The following is a 20,746-nucleotide window of genomic DNA, read 5'->3' as shown; positions in this document are numbered from 1 at the left end:
GTCGTATGCTTGATTGTTTGAAATTACTGTACTGATTTCAAAGGTAGATAGGGCTCATAAGGTTGACATGTTGTGATTGCACATGATGGCCTCTGGGTGTCGTTAAACGCAACAATTTGACAGCCCAATTGACGCCCAAACATTCAAACGCCATTGCTGGCTCTTTCGACACTAAAACCAAGTTGGGTGACACATAGCGAGGAAATGTCCCCCTTTACGTCTCGTCTCTTTCCTCTCAACAAAAACAGAGGTTTGCTTGGCCTCAGGATCAGAAGCCTTTTCCAAGCCAAGACCAAAGCTGCCAAATTGAAGACCATCGATGACTTGCCTGGACCAAGTTTGTTCAAAACTCTTTACTGGTTATTTGTCAAAGGTTATGCGGACAAGAGCCATTTGCTGCAGGTAGGATGAACAGACGATCGGGTAAACCGGTTCGGTGTGAGGAGTATTCTTTTTTATGACTTCTAATTATGATTGAATGCCAGTCATCGTGAACGCTTTCTATTTTAGTTATGTGTACGCAACCGAATTTCGAAGTCACGTTCTTACCACAAATCGGATCCAACAAATCCTGCTACTTTCATGTTTGTCACTTCGTTACTTTGGAAAACAAGTCTTTTTACAGCAGGGTTTTCCAACGTGGTGCCCCCGAAGGACAGTTGAGGTACCCGCGGACCTGTTCTTGAAAATAGCTCTCCAGTGCTGGGTCATTTTGATTTTGCATCCATTATCTGCACCGCTTATCCTCAGTAGGGTCGCGGGGGGTGCTGGAGCCCATCCCAGCCATCTTCGGGCAGTGGGCAGGGGACACCCTGAACTGGTTGCCAGCCAGTTGCAGGATACACAGAGACAGACAACTCACTCGCTCGCTCATTCACACCTAGGGACAATTTGGACCGGCCAATTAACCTGACATGCATGTTTTTGGAATGTGGGAGGAAACCGCAGTGCCCGGAGGAAACCCACGCAAGCACGGGGAGAACATGCGAGGGTTCGAACTTATGACCTCAGAACTGTGCCGCACACGCGCTAACCACTGCCCCGCCGTGCTGCCCATTTTGATTTTCGAGTAAAATATTTTTGTATTGGTTAACTGAGTCTATTTAACCATATTGTTAATAATCAACCTGACAATGACATAGTGGGAACACATTAATACCATGATAACTTGTTATTTTTGAAATTCAAATCAATAATCTAATCATCTCGCCCAGTAGCAAGAAAGGGTAGAACATCTTTGCAAATAAAGACATTTTGTAAGCCACTAAAATTGCACTTTTGTGTGACTTTTTGCCTTGTACAATACTGGTCCATACCGGTAATGAGTAAAATACATTTTTTTAATGACATCAAGTAAAATGGATGAAAATAGTGTTTCTCGCATGACAAGTTCACATTTAACAGTAACTTAGGTTACACACCTTTAGAAGCATTGACTTTCCTTGGCTTGCACACACCTTTAGCACTTTGGTGTTGATGGGTTCAATAATAATAACAATCAATAATATGTTATTGAATATATATTATATAAAATACACGCGAATAATGAAAATGTTCTAATACTGTTATAGTAGAATCAGCCTCGGGTAGGAAATTCGCCTGAGCAGGAGAATAAGGCAGAACACTGGAATTTGCGACCCCTTTCGATAACCAAGTGTAGCTATTTCAAAAGCAAAACGATCCTATACCTGTCAACCTCCAAAGCTAAATGGCCTTAACTGAATTGGGTTGCAAACCTTTCTGCCTGGAGTTTGCATGTTCTCCCCGTGCCTGCGTGGGTTCCCTCCGGGCACTCTAGTTTCCTCTCTCATTACAAAAACATACATGTCAGTGCAGTGTTCATTTTACCTGTGAAAAGTGATGGGTCCCGGGGACTTGCATGCTTAAAAATTTATGGGTCCCAACAGAGATCGGCGACAAATATATAATATAAATATATATATTAATTCAGTTTTAATCATCACAGTTTATTGGTAATACAAATCAGTTATCACTTCAAGATTATTCAGTTCACAACAATATTGCACATTATTCAAAATAATATTGCTGAAATAATTATATTAATCTATATTTTCATTCAGTTTTAATCATCACAGTTAATTGATAATACAAAGCAGTTATTACTTCAGATTTTTCACTTCACAAAAATATTGTACATTATACAAAATAATATTGCTGAAATATTAGTCCATACTGTATATTCGTGCAGTTTTAATCATCAAAGTTAATTGGTAATACAAAGCAAGTTATCACTTCAGATTTTCCAATTCATATATTCTTCGTGGTTTGCTGTCCCGCCACAGTTGTAATGCCTTTTCAAGCTCCAATGCATTATCATCCTCCTCATAGCGTAAACAGGAATATAATTGAGTCCATTTTGGCAGAAAAGTCCTTGCTAGGAGCATTCTTTTGTTTGTTTTCTTTCGCCGAATCGTTGGCTTCAACACTTGTGTTTTCCTTGCCTTCGCGATCTTCCGAAGAATTTCTCTGCCGTTTTTTCGTGCCGGAATTATTGCCGTTGTTATCACTTTCTGCATTAAGTTTTGACTTATTACTGACACTGAATAAATGACCAATTTTGTGTTGATTTTCACATAATACTAACTTTTTTCGGAGGCATACTTAGCCTTCACCTTCCCTCGACGACAACCACCACAACAATGACTGAGGATAAGCGTTGCAGAAAATGGATGGATATTACTTTGTTTGTTAGTTGGTTTTTGTTTTATACAACATAAATGCAATAAAACAAATTACCAAAATATGTAACCAAACTTTTTATTGTTAGCCTTTAGTGCCGTACACAGTGCAGATATTGGATGGATGAATTGAATTGAGTTGTGGAGCCACTGAAGCGAGGAGCCGGGAGAGGTTTGGCCAAATGGGGTTTTCCACAAACAGTGCTGATAAAAAAATTTGGCTCAACTTTTAACTAGCCTTTCTCAAAGAAAGACTAAAAGAAGGGCTTTTTTTTAAAGGAGTTAAAAAAGGGGGAAAAGAGGCCAAAAGGAAAACGTGTATACAAAGAAAAGTAGGGGAAAGGAAAGAGAAAAAAAGGAAAATCGAGAAAATTAAAGAAAAGAACAGAATTAAAGAGGAAAAAAATAAAAATAAAATAAATTTTCTTTTTTTTCATATTTTAATTTTTTACCTTTTTCATTTTTCTTTTCAGATTCAGATCTACTTTATTGTCATTCTAGTACACGTGTATACAGAACGAAATGTCGATACATCTGACCCGCAGTTTCCTTGAATGTACAGATATAAATAAAATGTTGTATTGAGTTGGAGTATTGAGTACTAATAATATACTAAATAATTATGGCTATGTATAGTATTTTACAGTAGTGCAAAGAGTGCAAGAGGAGCAGCTAACCAGATGTGCAAAATGGGCAGTCAGGTAAACAAGTCAGGTAAACAGTAACAATAACACTGTAACAATAACACTGTAAGTACAATAGTGCAGAGAAACAGATGTGCAAGGAGTGGCTAGCTATAGAGAACTGCCAGTAGTGCAAAAAGTCAAACAAAACCAACAGATGTACAGATTAGCAGCAGTTTAGATTTACTATGTGTTTGATTGACCGTTTAACAGTCTAATGGCCAGGGGGACAAGACTATTGTGGAACCTGGTGGTCCTGCACCGCACACTGCAGTACCTCTTCCCAGAGGCTAGCAGAGTGAACAGTCCATGATGGGGGTGAGAGGGGTCCCTGATAATGTTCTTAGCTTGGGATAGGCAGCGCTTCTGGCCAATGTCCTTTTTTACTTGAGTTTTACTTTTTGTCATATTTCTTTTTTTAATTTCTTTTTTTTTTCCTTGTCCCTTTTTCCTTTTGTTTTTTTCTTTTTACTCTCTTTTTCTTTTAGTTACAAACATCTGTTTTGGTCACTTTGAGTTTCTGTATTTTATCTTCCATTGTGCTTTTATCACTTGTTTTTGGTGGCATGACAGAATACAGCGTCATCTAGTGGGCAAATAATACACACTGTCCCTTTAACTTTCATATTAAGGCTAGGGGCTCAAACTATCATCTTAGGGGACCATTTTTTTGCTGCTCAAGCACTCCCAAATTCAAACCAGGCACCCCCCAAAATTATAGCAATTTTAAAACTCTATTCCTTAATATTACCAGCTCAGTAGCCTAGATGGTAAGGCGCCCGCTGTGAGACTGGGAGGTCGGTGGTTCGCGCCCCGGCCGAGTCATTCCCAAGACTTAAAAAGTGGTCGGCGGCGCCCTCTGTTGGCTGCGGCTGCATCGGCTCGCTACAACGGGTCAGGTGCAATCGACATTTCGTTCTGTGTACGTTGTTACACAGAATGACAATACAAGGAAATTATTATTATTATTATTATTATTAGACATGATAGTCTTAAATATGATAACGCGAGATAAAAAAATGAAAGGAATACACAACAAAAATGTGAACAACGCAGCATCGGAAATACTCCATTGCCTTGAAAAGGTTCAGTCCATTTCATTCGGAGCACAGCTCTCAACTCCCCTGCTCTCTCCTCTTTCTCACGGTTAGTGTTCTTTGGAGGCTCTGGTATATTACTGTGAGACTATGTTATACAGTGTTTATGTATTTTAGCACCCAATATCATGACTTTGTTATCATCAACAGATGTTAGTCCTCGTGTTTATTTGTATAGCCCTTAATCACAAAGAGTCTCAAAGGGCTGTACACAGCACAGACTATAGCAAACTACGGACTAATATTACACCATCCCTCGACCTAAAACCTACATGAGGGCTAGGAAAAACTCAAAAACCTTAGCATGAGGAAAATCAAGAAAAACTCGAGAAGGGACCGCACATGAAGTAATCCCCCTTCCAGGAGGACCAGACTGCAATGGATGTTGCATTTATAAACAATGAAATAAAAAATAAAATAATTAAAGTATGATATAAAGTCAAATATAAAAAAATGAAAAGAAAGGATAACCAGTTTTGAATAGATGTAGCATTGAATCATAGCAATAGTGTTTTTCCTAACTACAAAGTGTATTGTGACTTTCACAAATAGGAAGTGACAGTCCAGAACAGTGTTGAATGATGAATGATCCTTAATCACTTTAAAGCCCCAGTATATAATATTTGACCACTAAATGGCACTGTATCTTCCCTTGCGAACGAAAACTAGTGCCACAGAGCACAGTCCAGCAGCAAGTTGTCAGACAAACATAGCGGCAACCTCTCCACTTATAATTTTTTTTGAAATCAAAATTAACATTGGTGTGATAGTACAGGTCATTTTTCCAAGTATTCAAATCAATATTTTTTTGTTTTTTTTGTTATGAAGGGGGCACAAAATAATACACATTGCCCCTTTAAGTGGATTTAAAAAATAAAAATAGATAAGCAGCCAGAACTCCTGGGTGCTCAGCGACCCCAAAAATCTGAACCTAAAATCGCCCGTACTTTAAACTACCTTTTCTCTCCTCTTGAATAGGCCCACTGACTAACAAAAACAAACAATTTTTTTAAACTACCCCCCAAAAAACTCGAGTTTAGTATTTTAAGTCCATGGTTGATTTAAAAAAAAAAACTAGACACAGATTGTGTTTCACAGGTAACAATAGAGTGCGTGATAACGTCTACTCTTTTTATAATGTCAAAATATTGGCATGTATAAAAACCTACTTTTCAAAATGACTCCTCAGGCAATTTGTGACCTATTTGGCATTAGGTATTTTAGTTATTTTCTTAATGACTCATTTCAGTACTTTGGCAAGATTTTTGTCGACAAGCTGGAACATGTACCGGTATTAAAGACATTGTACACACGGCGTTCTTTGTACAGCCCATTTCCAGACTCCCGTCACCTCTTCAAAGCCAAAGTATACCTTTATTGTCACTCTTATTATAAATATAGCTACATTTTACATTCATAAGTGAAAACTCACAGGCAGGAAAAAAAAATCAATCAAGCTCTCTCCCAACCAAAAGGCCATTAAAACTCATAATATTTGTAAATATATTGGTTTTTATTATCTAACTTTTGTTTCCCCCCTGGCATGTTCATTTATCTTTATTTGTGTTTGTTTCATTGTAGATTTGGTTTTTATGTTACGCAACGGTGCAATGGAATTTTTGGATGGAAGTGTGTATGTGTTTTGTTTAATTAAAAAACAAAACAATAATCAAGATGTTTGTGAATTCAGCAGCGCTAAGGTTAGGATTCTAAAGAATGGAATAAAATATACATTTCTGTACAAAACAAACCCTTTCCCTGTTAAGTATGAGTTCTTGTTTCTATCCCTTACAAGTCATTTAATTAGCTCTGCCAAAGTGGCTAGCCTTGACCGGTTTAGTATGCTAATTCTAGCTGGTAGTTTTGAGAGGGCTGCTAGTATATTGAAGGAAAGGTTTTCTGTGAAAGAGTTTTCATCCTAATTAACCCGTTGTTATTGTTTGTATAATTTTTTTTGACATAACAAATGACTTTACAGACTTGTGAGTGGGTGAAAATCAGTGTCCCACAGAGGTCAATTTGAGGCCCCGCATTATTTACAGTATTCCCTCGCCATTTTGTAGTTTGACTTCAGTGTCCCCGGCGCATGCATGCATAGGTTCCTTGTATAAATACCTACTCGTCCATATGAGCAATCTGTTCAGGAGGGCGAGCACAAGAGACATCATTGCACAAATAGTCGTTGTTTCTAAATACAACTTTTTAAATTCATTTATTCTGGTCCCATTTTGGAAATTCATTTTCATCGACTGTCAGTGCTGTCACAGCTGAGCGTGAACCAACCGACTTATTTACAGCACATGGTGGTATGGCCGTAAACGTCTCTATATCACTTTTGACATTAATTTAAAGGACGATTTTGATTATGTTACTAAACAAAGTTGAACAAAATACCAGTGTGCTTTATTGCTATGTTTCCTGTGTTTAGAAATTGTGCTCTTGCATGGCATGCCAGAAATATAGACTAACACTATACTGTATATGGATGGATGAAACTGAGGCATATTCGCCTTGCAAGCAGAAAATAATATGCAAATGTCTCGGGAGAAATCCACGAATACACACGAGGCTTTTTAGCGAGTAAGCAGGTGTTTGCGTCTCGTTAGTCTTTGTACTGCTAGTCCCACAATGCTTTGGGGCAACAACAATCCCAGATGAGCACAGGTTAAACAGATTAAGTTTGTTTGGGTCCTACTTTGCGAAAATCCACATAATATAGGTGGCTATAGAACAGATTCACCAGAAATACTTAAGCTTGCACCATAGGAAGTGATGTTTCTTCTTGTTTTAACATTGGACACCTGCAAAGGAGATCGCAAAGGATTTCAGTTTGTTATTTTAACTATTATGCCTCACTTCAGCTTGTTCTTTTGACGTCACTGTGTCCTTGGGCAAGACACTGTATCAGATGGGCAGGTAGGTGCCTTGCATGGCTGCCTCTGGCTGTCGGTGTGTGTGTGAATGGGTGAGTGTTAAGCACATTGTAAAGCGCTTTGGGAGGTCTTCATTGACTTGAAAAGCGCTATATATAAAAACAGACCATTTACCATTTACTTGTGAGCAAAGGCAAAAAATGTGTATGTTTTCACACTGAAATAATAATTAAAAGTGTCTTTAAATATGCAAGATTTTCTAAAATGGCAGATGATAATTTTTTATTCACCATTTTGTATTTCACCTCATTTTGCTCATTTTAGGTATGCTTTATTTTCCCAAATCCCAAAAAACATAGAATAAAATATCAGAAAACGAGAAAAACGTATCTCCAAATGAGCTCAATGTTCTACCAATGGGCTAAGACTGTATATTGTTTCAGTGTACAAAATGTTTCCTATTTGTATATTGTTATCCAGGGTGTCCAGAGGAATTTGTACGGGCCCATCTGGCGCACCAGGTTGGGCCCATTTGACATGGTCAATGTGGCCAGTCCCGAGCTCATCGCTCAGGTCATCCATCAAGAAGGACGCTACCCTGTGCGAGCAGAACTGCCACACTGGAAAGAATACAGGGACCTCAGGGGGGTCGCCTACGGTCTCCATGTTGAGTGAGTGCATGCACCGCCATCTCTTTGATTGACCTTGTTAACCACATTTTTACAACTGATGAGAATTGGTTTATGGGCCACCATACAAAGAAAACCCTCTAGGCCAAGTTCCAGCCTCCTCAATAGTAGTGCCAAAGAAAAAACAAGTAATATGATTCCCAAAATGGTATATTTGATGTTATTAAAAGACCAAGCACATGTCATATTATTTTAATTCTCTCTAACATTATGCACGCTCTGAACATTACCACTTACATCCCTTTGATATTAGATGCTTAAAAATTATGTATCATCTATAATGAAAGCCTTTAATGATATAAAAAAACGCAATTACATTTAGAAAACAAAGTGAAATCTGTTTAAAAAGATTGGAAATAAGCCTTTCCTTGTCACGCCCAAATTTTTTACTTTCAAGTGGAGCGTGGATCAAGGGAAATAAAATAATAATTAAAGGTGGTGTCTGTAACTTCAAAATATTCGACTTACTGGCGCCATCTTTTGGCTGAAATCATCATCTGTCAAGCTCCATTTGTTGCGCATGCAAGTGTGAGAAATTCATAAAATTGCTCAAATAAACTCTTCCTTTTTTGGGGTTTGTGTTGGCTTTTGGACTGTATTCAATACTTTTCAACGGGACACATTCATCATTGATCTGATTTTGCTTTTAAAAAATCCCCCATCGATGCATTTGAATATAATATATAAGCAATTTTCTTCTGGAGGAGCATGCCTGTCCAGACATCAGGGTCTCACAAAATTCTATGGAACAGTGTCAGACTTTGTTTACGTTTTAGCAAGGGTGAAGAGTGGTACAGGATCCGCAGAGCTCTGAACCCAAAGATGCTGAAACTCCAGGAAGTGTCTACCTACGCTTCCATCCTTCACCAAGTGGTCGATGATCTCCTCCAACGTGTGGAGTTCCTGCGCAGACGCAGCCCGGATCGAGTTTCTGTTCCTGACGTGACAACTGAGCTGTACAAGTTCGGCTTTGAAGGTGAGACGAAAAAACTGCAGCGCCGGGGGAGGCCAGGGTGGTGAAGTTCCATTGGGGCTCTCCCAAATGCCGTCATGCAGGTATCTCGTCCATTTTGTTTGAGACCAGGCTGGGCTGCCTCCGGGAAGACGTTCCCGAAGACACGGAGCGCTTCATTGTGGCCGTTAACGACATGTTGATGTTGTCTGAGGTTGTTGTTGTCTTTCCACGCTGGACCCGTCACATCCTGCCTTATTGGAAACGCTTCGTCCAGGCCTGGGATGACCTCTACAACACCGGTATTCTCAAACACACATATTGTACATCGGGTTTGTATGACGGTATGACAATTTTAAATCGAGGTTTTTAATAATCACGTGCAAAAAGGTTTGTCTTCTGAGTCATTTTTACAAATAATTTACCCTAAATCTTTTAAATCATTGACTTGGCAGAGCAAGAAAGCAATATCCGAACTGTTCACTGTTCAAGGATACCTTTATCGCATGGGTCGTTGAGGCACCAATGAAGACTTCTCCACTGTTGACGGTCCTTGGCCTATTTTTGGGTTGTGGCACCAGTTCATTCCTTAATGTTGTTTTTCTCTCCTTCCCCCCAACAATTGTGCCCTGGAGAATGATCACAGCCATTCCTGATGATCTTGTGACATGACCATATTATTGAAGTTTCTGTCTGCGTACAGTTGACAGTTCTTCGTAGGGTCCAATGTGACCTCTGATGATGTTGCGCAGCTTTTTGTTTGTCATATGGGCTAAGTACCTGATGCTTAGAAGTTTCCTGCAGCATGGCATCTCCAAGGCCTTGATTTTCTTTCCCAGTTTTGCTGTGAGAGTCCACGTCTCACAAGTGTAGAAGAAGATGGAAGTAACCACCACTTGCATGAGTCTGATCTCTTATTTCACTGCTATGATCTTGTCTCCAGATGGGTTTAAGTCTGACAAGTGCGGCTGTGGTTTGAAATGAAATTATCTGCATTTATTTAGCGCTTTTCAAGTCAAGACTTCCCAAAGCGCTTTACATTGTGCTTCAAGTTTCCCACTAGCGTCCGTGCAGCCATGTGAGGCGCTAACCTGCTTATTGGGGATATTAGGGGTTCAGTGTCTTACCCAAGGACACTTTGTAAAACCTCGTGATGCCAAGATGAGCGCTCTACCTCCTGAGCCACTGCCGCCCACTGCCGTTTGACCTATCCTGGCCATTAATTCTAGTTCAGCTGCAAGATATTTAAATTTGGTGACAGGTTCTAGCTCTCTGTGGTGGATTGTGATGTTCTTAATGATACCTTGGAAATTGTTGGTCATTACTTCTGTATTTTTTTCTGTGTGGATTTCCATCCCATACTTGCTTGATACTTTCTCTAGGCAATTGACCAGAGTTCCCGTTTTTCACCTTCCAATCAGGCAATATCTTCAGCAAAATGATTGTTGGTGGTGTTGTGTCCGCCGATACTGACTGTACCTTCATGTTGCTCCAGAGTTTCGGACACGATCTTCTCGAGGAAGATGTTGAATAAAGGTTGAGAGAGAATGCAGCCTTGTCTCACACAGACAGTGGTTTGAAACCATTTTCCAATGGTACCAGGGAGCAGTACCGCAGTGTTGGCATTAGCATACAGTTGTGCAATGGTCTAAACTAGTTTCTCGCCCATGTTGTACTTTTGCATGGTGGCCCATAAAGAGGCTTGCCAGAGTCTGTCAAACGCCTTCTCAAAATCAACAAAAATGTGATAAGAGGTTTCTCTGGTGTTAGTGAAACTTCTCCCATAGGATACACAGATTAAAAATCTGCTCAGTGGCGCTCCTTCCCTCCCTGAAACCTGCCTGTACTTCGGCTTGGATGGTTTCAGCTTGTGGTTTTAGTCTGTTCAGTATGAAATGTAGTGTAGAAAAAACGTTTTATTTTCTCAACTTATAAATTAAGTATATGTGCTGCTCTTTTCTAATAAAAGCATCAATAAACGGGTAATCCTCCATTTTGAAAACAAGTCCATGCAACGAGGAAAAACACTTCTGCATGGCCTTATTTGCTTATAGGCAATGTTCCCTCTAATTTTCCACGGGTCTGAGCGTTCACACAAAGTCGGTGAGCAACGCTTGAAACAACAGTGAGCAACAGCAATCCCAAGTGTAGCAACTAAGTTTTTATCAAACATGTCCAAAACTTGACATCACGTTACATTTTGCAGAGTTCCCGGCAATGCAAAAATGTTTTTCACTTTTGAATGAATTGACTAATGTATTATTGCAAAGGTTGTACGGCCTACAAACGTCATTTGTTTTTAAAACAATTCTTTCACAAGATTTCCATTTCTTTTTTTTCCTAGTATCTATTGTCGCGAACATTTTGGGGGGCTTATTTAGTCGGTTGCACGATACACAACTGTATTTAATCACATTTTTTAGTGGAAGTACAATTTTGGCAACAAGATTGACTTGATATTATTGGAAATTATTTGAATGCTACACAAACTTTTTCTTCTTTTTCCCAGTTTTTTTCTCTCTTTTTTAATCCCCTTTAAAAAAATCTCATTGTGTTTATTTTTTCCTAGCTGTTCCTTTTATCTTTTTGTTCTCTATTTACTTTTTTTCCTTTGTTTCTTTCTTTTTCTTTTTTCTGGCTTTTTTTCTGAATTTTTCCGTCTTTTTTCTCTTTTTGTTTCTTTTTTTCTCAGCTTTTCATTACTTTTCCATTTTGGCATTTTTTTCTTTTTTGTTCTATTCCCCCTTCCTTTAAGTCATTTTGTGCATAATTTTACATAACATTTGGTCATATAGGGATGAAAGAAGCAAAAACAACCTGAATAGCCGTTTGGGACCCGAAAGATTCCTTTTAGTGAGCCGAGCCGAAGAAGCCGGTTCTCGAAAAACTTTAAAAACACACACGCAGTATAGAGGGAACATTGCGCGGGATAGATTTTCTTGTGCTGGCAGTGCGGGATTGCGCACGCGCGCTGTTTAGAGGGAACACTGCGTATAGGTTGCTAATATTATCACCAATGATGTGGTTTGGGATGAGGTGCTTGCCAAATAAGAATCACCCTTTGCCCTGCAGCAAAAACAATTGCCTGCCTCTCTCTGCATCTGACGGTCAGCACAGTAGTACATTACATACTAATTGTGTTCTTATCTTCATAATAAAATGTGAAAATTTGTTGATTTTAAAAAAGAGGATACAACTAAAAAGGAAAACATAATTGATAATACAGTATATATCTTAGCATTAATCCAATCACAAAATTTATCACTACCCTGCATTTTACAGATACACATACTTAGCGGTTTTATGACTTTAATACGTTTTGAGATAAGAGCTAAGACTGGACTTTGACGATATAGCCCAGAAGCTCATCGACAAAAGATTGGCTGCCATCAGAATCCAGACGGAGCGAGGTGAGCCCACGGAAGGCCTCTACCTGACCTACCTGCTGTCCTCCGACAAGATAACCCGATCTGAGATCTACATCACTGTGACCGAGCTACTGCTGGGTGGAGTCGACACGGTCAGAATATTTCTTATCAATTCCTTTTTTTCGACTTAATAATGAGATACAATACTGCTCAATTCAATTGCTTGTTGGAAAAATAAACTTTGCTTCAGTTCACATAATTGTAAATTTCTGGGCGCAGATCTTTATTGCATACAATTGTCTAACATTCATCTCTGGTACCATGAGTAAAAATGGTGTGATAATGAGGTGACATTTAATGTATTTTTGTCAAGTCGTGCTTATTTGTATAGGCCCTAATCACAAGGAGTCTCAAAGGGCTGCACAGACCACATACTATTGCAAACCAAAGACTATTATGACACCATCACCTGATCTAAAACCTACATGAGGCAAGGAAACTCAAAACTTCAACATTAGGAAAATGAAGAAACCTTGCGAAGGGACCAGGCTGCAATGGATGTTGCAATAACAAATAATAAACAGATATTGTCAACATTAAATAAAAAATCATTCATATGCTATGGAATAGAAGGGTGTTTTAAGCTTAGATTTAAACAGTTCCACTGAGGTTGCTGATCGAATATCAGGGGGGAGAGCATTCCACAACACCGGGGCCCAAAATGAGAACGCTCTCGAACCTACGGATTTCTTTTTGGCTCTTGGGATCACCAGAAGACCAGCCTTTTCAGAGCGAAGGCTCCGGACCGGAACATAGTGGGAAATTAAAGCTGAAAGACATGAGGGAGCAAGTCCATGCATGATTTTGTATAATACCAACAGAACCGTAAAATCATATCTTAAGCTAACAGGGAGCCAATGCAGGTTAGCTAAAATCGATGTAATGTGATCAAACTTTCTTGTCTTGGTTAAAAGCTTGGCTGCAGTATTTTGTACCAGCTGAAGGCTCTTGATTTTGGACTTTCGGAGACAGGAGAGTAGTGCATTACAGTAATCGAGACGGGAGGTAACAAACGCGTGAATTATAATATCTGCATCGGACCGAGACGGCATAGGGCGAATTTTAGCAATGTTGCGAAGATGGAAAAAAAGATGTTCTAGTAATATTCTTAACGTGTGTTTGAAAGGACAGATTGGGGTCAAATTTGACACCTACATTTTCGTGTTTCGTCTCAATCACTGGTGTTCAAGTGGTTAGGGTTTAGCACTCTCACCGCTGCAACCTGGGCCTGGTTCCCATTGCTTCCCATGTTTTGCTATTGTGGTCAGTGATATTTTTCAACGGATCAATCATTGAATGAATAGATAATCTTATGTTTAAATGTTTTATGAAACAAAAAAAATGATGGAGGAGGGGGACACAAAGGGACACTAAGGACAAAAGTGTTACCAAAATAACAATCTTATTGTAAGACCATGTCTTTTAAAAGTTTTGGTCAGCAGTCCGATTAAAAAGATATGCTATACGCGGCCATCGGGCTGTAGTTCACCCCCCCCCCCCCCACACACACTGATCTCGTGCCATCTTGAAGCAAATGCATTGTATCAAGAGTTGGCTTTGCACTAGTATTTTTGCTATTTATTGCATGACTGAGTTTTTCTTTTTGTAGCTTGGCATTGTTTTGTTTTGGGTTTGAAGCAGTACTTTATGTGTGTTAGCATATATATGGCATTTCTTCACTCTTCACACACGTTAGATAATAGTTAATCCATACATTGGTTGCAATTTTGGTCATGAAAAAAAAGGAAGTCAATTTAAAAAAAAGACCATTAATACTGTATGTATTTTAAACTACCCCAGTCACAGTTGTCAAAGGCTTGATATAACTCAAACAATTTCCTTTCATAGTCTGTACTGGAGGGACAAAAGCATGACCAACTTGGTTCCCGAGGTGCTTAACTTGTTTGGGTGTTTGTGCATTTGGGTTGGTCATGGGCCAAACATTTTTGTTTGTGTTTTTTGCTCCTTTTTCCCTTTTCTTTGTTTTTGTATGTGTTGGTCTTGCTGTCGGTCACCCCTCTCGAGGGATATGACCAGGGTAGATAAATAGATAAATAGTTTGTACCTTTGTGTGTTGTTAAAAAGCTTTCCTCTTCATTATGCAGTGTGTTGCTTTTCTCCAGTTTTGGGAGGTTTGGAATGTGGAAGGATCAGAAAAAAATGTCACTTCACTCAGCCAATAGATTCAGATATAGATTCAGATATACTTTATTGTCATTCGTGTACATGTGTATACAGAACGAAATGTCGATACATCTGACCCGCACAGTTTCCTTGAGCGTCAGCCGGGATAGATAAGATTAACCATGTCTTCGTCAGAATTTTAGCGCAGCACCTACATTATAAGCATGCCATAATACACAACTTCATTGGTTGTCAGCTTTTTGCAAACACGTTTGTAAACATATTTGAGATTTACTGAGGTTATTTCCTTGATTGCAATTTCATTTATACGTGTTGGTAACTCTGGGGAATGGTTGACTTACCTTCAGGAATGTGAGCACAAAGCGGTCAGGCTAGATTCATTTGGATATTGTTGTACAGTCTTGTTGGCTCTTTGGATTGAAATATAACTTTATCAGTGGTGCATCAAGTTGTTTATTTTTAGACCGCAAACGGACAAATCAAGGATGTATTTACTGTGATTTTTTTAATTAAAATTTTCTTCAAATAAAGAGTGAAAATACATTTATTATTCATATTTTGTAGTTGTTCAACATGCTCAGCTGTTAACAAAAATGGGTAAAAGGTGGTAAGGGCTTATTAACAAATGCAGGCTAAAACAACAAAGAACCTCTGAAAAACACCTAAAAATTAAAATGTATAAAACAAAAAGAAATTCATCAGTGTCTTCTGAATATCTACATTGAGGAACACTTTGCTTTAGAGCCCTTGAAATAGTCAAAACGAGTCCAAATTAGTATTTTTTTCCTGCTTAGTCTCATTTATTTCCTCTGACCTGCTCAGGTGCTCAATGTGATGCTACCCTAACATCCCCTCTACTCAGTGAACAAATAAATGGCAGCAAGAGAGACCAAAACACGCTTGTTAACGAATCAGAAAATTAACCAAAAGCGGGTGAGAGACATTATATGCTAAGGGATCAGCTAAACTGCAAAATGTTTTCAGAAAAAATTGGAGAAGTGGAATTTCTTTCTTTATTCGGGTCGCGGCCTGTAATTTGGGTCTGAAGTTAGACCGGTTGAGAACCATTGCTTTAAGTGAACCCATCGGTATAACCAGCCTGTTTTTGGGAGTGCTTGACCCCCATATTTAACACAAGCACCCTACAAAATGATAGCATTTTAAAAACTTTAATAAAAGACAAGGACAAGATACGTTTAAATAGGATGAAAAGTAAAATAACAAAACAAAAACGGTGAACAATGCAGTGTCGGAAATACTCCACTGCCTTGAAATGGTTCAGTCCATTTGATTCTTTGCACTGCTCTCGCCCCTCTCCCCGCTCCTCTTTCATTTGTCTTGTGTCACTTAGGGCTTAGTGGCCTTGTGTGTGGAGTAGAGGTAAGATCTTGGGCCTAGGCCTAAGCCTAACCCTAACCTGGGCTTAAAATGTCAATCATTATGTCGAGCCTGCCGGGCTTCTTTCTTGCCGTTCCCGTTCCTGTTTGGCCAAATATTTTACTATTTGCAGCTCGTAATCCGCAGAATATCATTTTCTTTTCGTTGCCATTTCTTTCAGTTTACTTTTCACTGTCGTTCGCTGCACCAAAATGCGCACGTCAGTGCCAAACCATTCATTTCGGCATTGCACTTGCAGTACAGGCTTGATTTGAGGAACTCTGGCCCAAGTACCCCAAACTGCGAAGTTCAGCTGAAACGCACAGTTGAAGTACGCATGGCCGAAGTAAAGCTTTGTGTTTACTTTGGCGGCAAATTAAAGCTTCGGGTTTATTTCAGGCTCGGTTATCAAATCAAGTCAATCTGTCGGGTTTGGGCGGGTTCGGGTTTATATACCCACGATTCAGGTCGGGCCCGTCTTACCCCTAGTGTTGAGGCTCCGGTGTATTAGGGTGACACTCCTAAACGGTGTTAAATGATCCTAAATCACTTTCGATGAAATCAAAAAATGTTTTTGACCAGCCAGACACTCCAGGTGCTTAGTACCCCTAAAATTATGAACGTAAAACCGCCTCTGATTAAACCTGTTCATTCTTTTGATGTCAGACCTCCAATACGCTGTCTTGGGCCCTGTACCACTTGGCAAGGGACCGACGTGCTCAGGAGAGACTGTATCGTGAGGTGAACGCTGTGTGCAGTGACAAGCGTCGGCAGAACATTGACGACCTTAAAGAAATGCCGTACTTGAAGGCCGTCATCAAGGAGACGTTACGGTGAGAGGTCTTTTTCAAAGAGCACATCTGTCACGAGCTAACTCTTTGTTATTCTTGTCTTCCGTGTGAGCGGCATTCTTTCCTTCCAGCTTGTATCCTGTTGTTCCTGGCAACGGACGCTTTGTGACCGAAAACGGGGTCATGCTGGACAACTACTGGTTTCCAAAGAAGGTACAGTCAATCTGGGTCAATGCTTTCCTCCGTAGAAGGAGGCATTCCTTCCTGGTGTTGCTGGGTGCTTTCTCATGCCAGGTTCACTTGGTTTTGTTATGTGTTGGAGGTCTACGTGACTGTTCTCAGAAAATGAGAATTTGTGATAATGTATATTGCTGTAAGCAGGCAGCAAAGCGCGTTTTTTCGGGCCTGGCGACTCTTTTATGCCATACTGTCTACCAAAAACTGAACTGCATTATCCCCAAACGTATATTGCTGTGAGCTTGGATTGACAGAAAGCAGTTTTGTTTGGAGGTGTGCCATTCTAGTCCGCCTGTTATGCAATGTGGCAGCTATCTATCATCTCCGATCGATTATTGCTGAAAGAAGAGCCCAGGAAAGTGTTTTTTTTTCCAGGTTTAGGCTGCCATTTTGGCCCACATAAAATAAACTTCACTGTTTTGGCCGCAATCCATTATCCTCATGTTACTTTTGCGTATAGGAGGGGGCTGATAAAATAATTTTGTGTTATTGGTGTGGTGGCTTTTTTTTCCTTGTTCTTTCTGCCCTAAAATAAACGGCTGATCCTTTATCCTCGGTAGACTATTGCTGCTCGCGGGAGCCAGCTTATATTAAAAATAGGGGAAGGGCTACTTTCTGAATTTTCACACATCTTGGGGCGTTCTGTTCCCCATGACAAACGAGGGATTGCAGTAGTTTTCCTATGTAAAATATTTTTTAGGTGACTGAGACTCATTTATGGCGTTTAAGGTGAGACTAAAATCTACAGAAAATATTTGGCATTAGGAATTTAATTTCCATTCTGAGAGAAATTTATCTCATTTTCTCCCAGACTCAGTTCCACCTGTGCCACTACGTTGTCAGCCACGACCCCATGCAGTTTTCCTGTGCTGACGCGTTCTCGCCCGAGCGATGGCTCCGCCCCGGCAGGGCCTCAGCGGGCTCCTTTCAGCACCACCCGTACAGTTTCATCCCATTTGGCGTGGGCGTGCGAGGCTGCGTGGGAAAGAGAGTGGCAGAGATGGAGATGTACTTCGCCCTGTGCAGGGTAGGCGGCGCCAAGTTCTGGTCTTGTGACCAGAATCTTTAATTCCCAGAAGTTGCCCAAGAATGCTGACTTGTGCTTGGTAGCTGATGCAGCACTACGAGGTCCGGCCGGCAAGGGATGACCCGAAACCTATCCAGGCCAAAACGCGGACGCTGCTCATTCCTGCAAAGCCCATCAACCTTCGTTTCCTGCAAAGAACCTGAGACTACTAAAACGAACAGCTTACGCAGCACAAAAAAGATGGCACTCAAGATAGGAGAGAGGACCTTCTCATGTCATTTTTTTCCAGCGCTATAGTATATACAGTACTCGGTAGACTGTATACCCCCTGGATACGACTTGTGTACTAAAATGGGACTTGGAAAGTAAAATTAAATTTAACTAAAATGTGTCATTGATAACAATGAAGTGAGGATTGATTTGCAACAAGATTTGACATGGCAAGCTAGAATTAACATGTGATAAATTCAGAATGTCAGGATAAATGGGCAAACATTTACATGGTAGTGCTTGGAGACTAGCCCAAGCTGCAATAATAGTGCAATCAAGTCAAGACAATTCAAGTCACATTTATTTGTATAACCTTTAATCACAAGATATCTCAAAGGACTGCACAGGTTACAATTACACCATCCCCTGATCTTACACCAACAAAATATTCCAATAAGATTGACCAGCAACAAAATTCTCAAACAAGTCAACCCTTTCTTTTCTACACTAGAATTACCTTATGTGTGACATGACTATAGCTGGTACAGTGGAGTAGTGGGTGGATGCAGAGGTGGGAGGATCAACAATTAAACTGATTTTAAAACTTCCACTTGCAAGAATTTATCATTTGTAGATTTCCTTGGTTTCATCGCTCCCTGATTTTTAATAATGGTCCCCTATCGTTGATTGATTATAGCCATAGATCTTAGCAAGAATAGCGATTAGTGTGCCCTCTTGGTATATCTTAAAAATCACAAGCTTTGTTTCAATGGTTATCAAGTTTCTGCTTCCCTCTTTAGCATCACTGCGAGCTTTTGGGACCCATAGCCAATACATGCAGTACAAAAAATAAGAAGAAAAAAAACTTCCCGGTGGTCTGCAATAGTTTGCGTTCATTACTTTTATTGGTCGCATATTTTTTGTGCACATAAATTTTACAAATATGATCAAATAATTTGTCCAGTTTACTAACCAAGATTACTTCCACTATGAAGGTTAAAAAATAAATATAAAATTTCTGGGAAAAAAAATACAACGATACTGTTTATTATATACGATATAATTGTGTTTAATCTTCGACTTCGGTTTTCCAAATCAAACTACTAATTTCTGTTTATTTGCGTGTGAATTTTCTTTTGCTGTTGCCTCATTGTACTCATCATGTTCTATCAATATTTTTTTATGAAATATCTGAGCACGAATGTATATCTCCAGTTTATTTTCTTGTGTTTTGTTTGTACAAAATAATACATGTAGTGTTTCCTTTCAGAAAACAGTGTTGTTGTTTGTAATTGGCTGAAATGTGTGTGTCGTCCTCTTCCGGTTAATTCCAGTACTGTAACAAGGACCCTCCACAAATGATCATTTTTTATTATTTGTATGCATTTTGTAAAGGGACAGTGTGTATTTGCGTCTCGTAGTGGTCAAAATAGTAATTTTAAATTTGCATTATACATTTTTAATTTGCAAAAAATATCAAAAAATTTAACCCTACTATCCAACATTTTATCAGCAAATTTGTTTTGGGGTTAAATCTTTAAATATGATAAACAATCGCTAAGTACATATTATGTTAAATATAGTTATGGATCTGCAGCGTTTGTTTTTCCCTCGAAAATTGTCAAATTTTCTGGAGCATAGGCTGCACCTAAAATACCCAAGTTGGCCCGAAATTTGTAAGTGTGATTTATAATCCAGTGCACCTAATAGACCTGAATACATGATGGATACCATTGGAAATTTTACTATTACGATTGAATGATATTTCATACGTAACCATTTATGAATGAATATTTCAGTGGTAATAATAATTGTTTTTTATTAACAATATAATGATGTATTATTATAATTGGATATAATATAAAATCCGCATTAATGATAATGTTGAACATTATTATTATTGTTAAAGTTATTCTTATAAAATATCTAATAGCTAGTAGTAGCAGACTTACAGTCTATAGTAGGAATTGGTAGTAAACATTTACAATTCCACGAGACATATCCTACTTACACTTGCAAAGATATTTGCCATTCAATTGAGTCCAAACCGGATCACCGTATCAAATATAAAATGGGCACCAGATACGCAAACATGTTTAATGATGTCGACAGTGTTGGGAATTAAATATCAAAATGTACCGTTTACCAAATTGTTCGAATTAGTTATCTGACTCCATTAACCGAACACAACCTACATTCACCCAACAATTTGTGCGCGCTCGTTTCTTGAAGGAAAAAGTGAACAAGAAAGCCGACATTTTCACATGGGGGCAGATTTAATTTCATTATCAATTTAACTAAGTGTACTCCATCAAAAACGGCTGAATTAGCGACGTTGGAGTCTCTGGGAAGAGTTCTTCTGAAGTTCTTTAGCCCTCTCCTACTGGCCATCTTCTCCCCGTACAATGGCGTGCTGACTCCTTCCATGGGCGTGCCAAGGAAGCCTTCCCTGGGGTTCACCATCTCGTCGAAGAGCGTCGCAAGTTTCTTAAAACAACGCCTGCCGTCCTCCGTCAGAGTTCAGAACAGAACAAGACA

The 20,746-nt window shown here is 39.3% G+C and overlaps 1 protein-coding gene across 2 annotated transcripts; it reads left to right on the top strand.

Moving 5' to 3' along the window:
• Nucleotides 1-128: 128 nt before the first annotated feature.
• cyp27a2 (cytochrome P450 family 27 subfamily A member 2) lies at nucleotides 129-19,571 on the top strand. Of its 2 annotated transcripts, none has more exons than XM_088332466.1 (9): nucleotides 129-402; nucleotides 7,833-8,023; nucleotides 8,818-9,017; nucleotides 9,098-9,295; nucleotides 12,350-12,513; nucleotides 16,610-16,776; nucleotides 16,866-16,947; nucleotides 17,783-17,998; nucleotides 18,091-19,571. In XM_088332466.1, exons 1-9 carry the CDS (start codon nucleotides 205-207, stop codon nucleotides 18,199-18,201), a joined length of 1,527 nt encoding a protein of 508 aa, XP_088188592.1. In that variant the 5' UTR covers nucleotides 129-204; the 3' UTR covers nucleotides 18,202-19,571. The 2 variants fall into 2 exon arrangements, with proteins under 2 accessions (XP_088188592.1, XP_088188591.1); XM_088332465.1 differs by having other exon boundaries at nucleotides 18,082-19,571.
• The last annotated feature ends 1,175 nt before the right edge of the window (nucleotides 19,572-20,746 follow it).

Source organism: Urocampus carinirostris, chromosome 3 (genome assembly GCF_059441175.1).
Source record: "Urocampus carinirostris isolate Australia breed hairy pipefish chromosome 3, RoL_Ucar_1.0, whole genome shotgun sequence".
Taxonomy (NCBI): domain Eukaryota; kingdom Metazoa; phylum Chordata; class Actinopteri; order Syngnathiformes; family Syngnathidae; genus Urocampus; species Urocampus carinirostris.
Note: the sequence above shows the minus strand (reverse complement) of the source record. Positions and strands in the feature narration are given on the sequence as shown.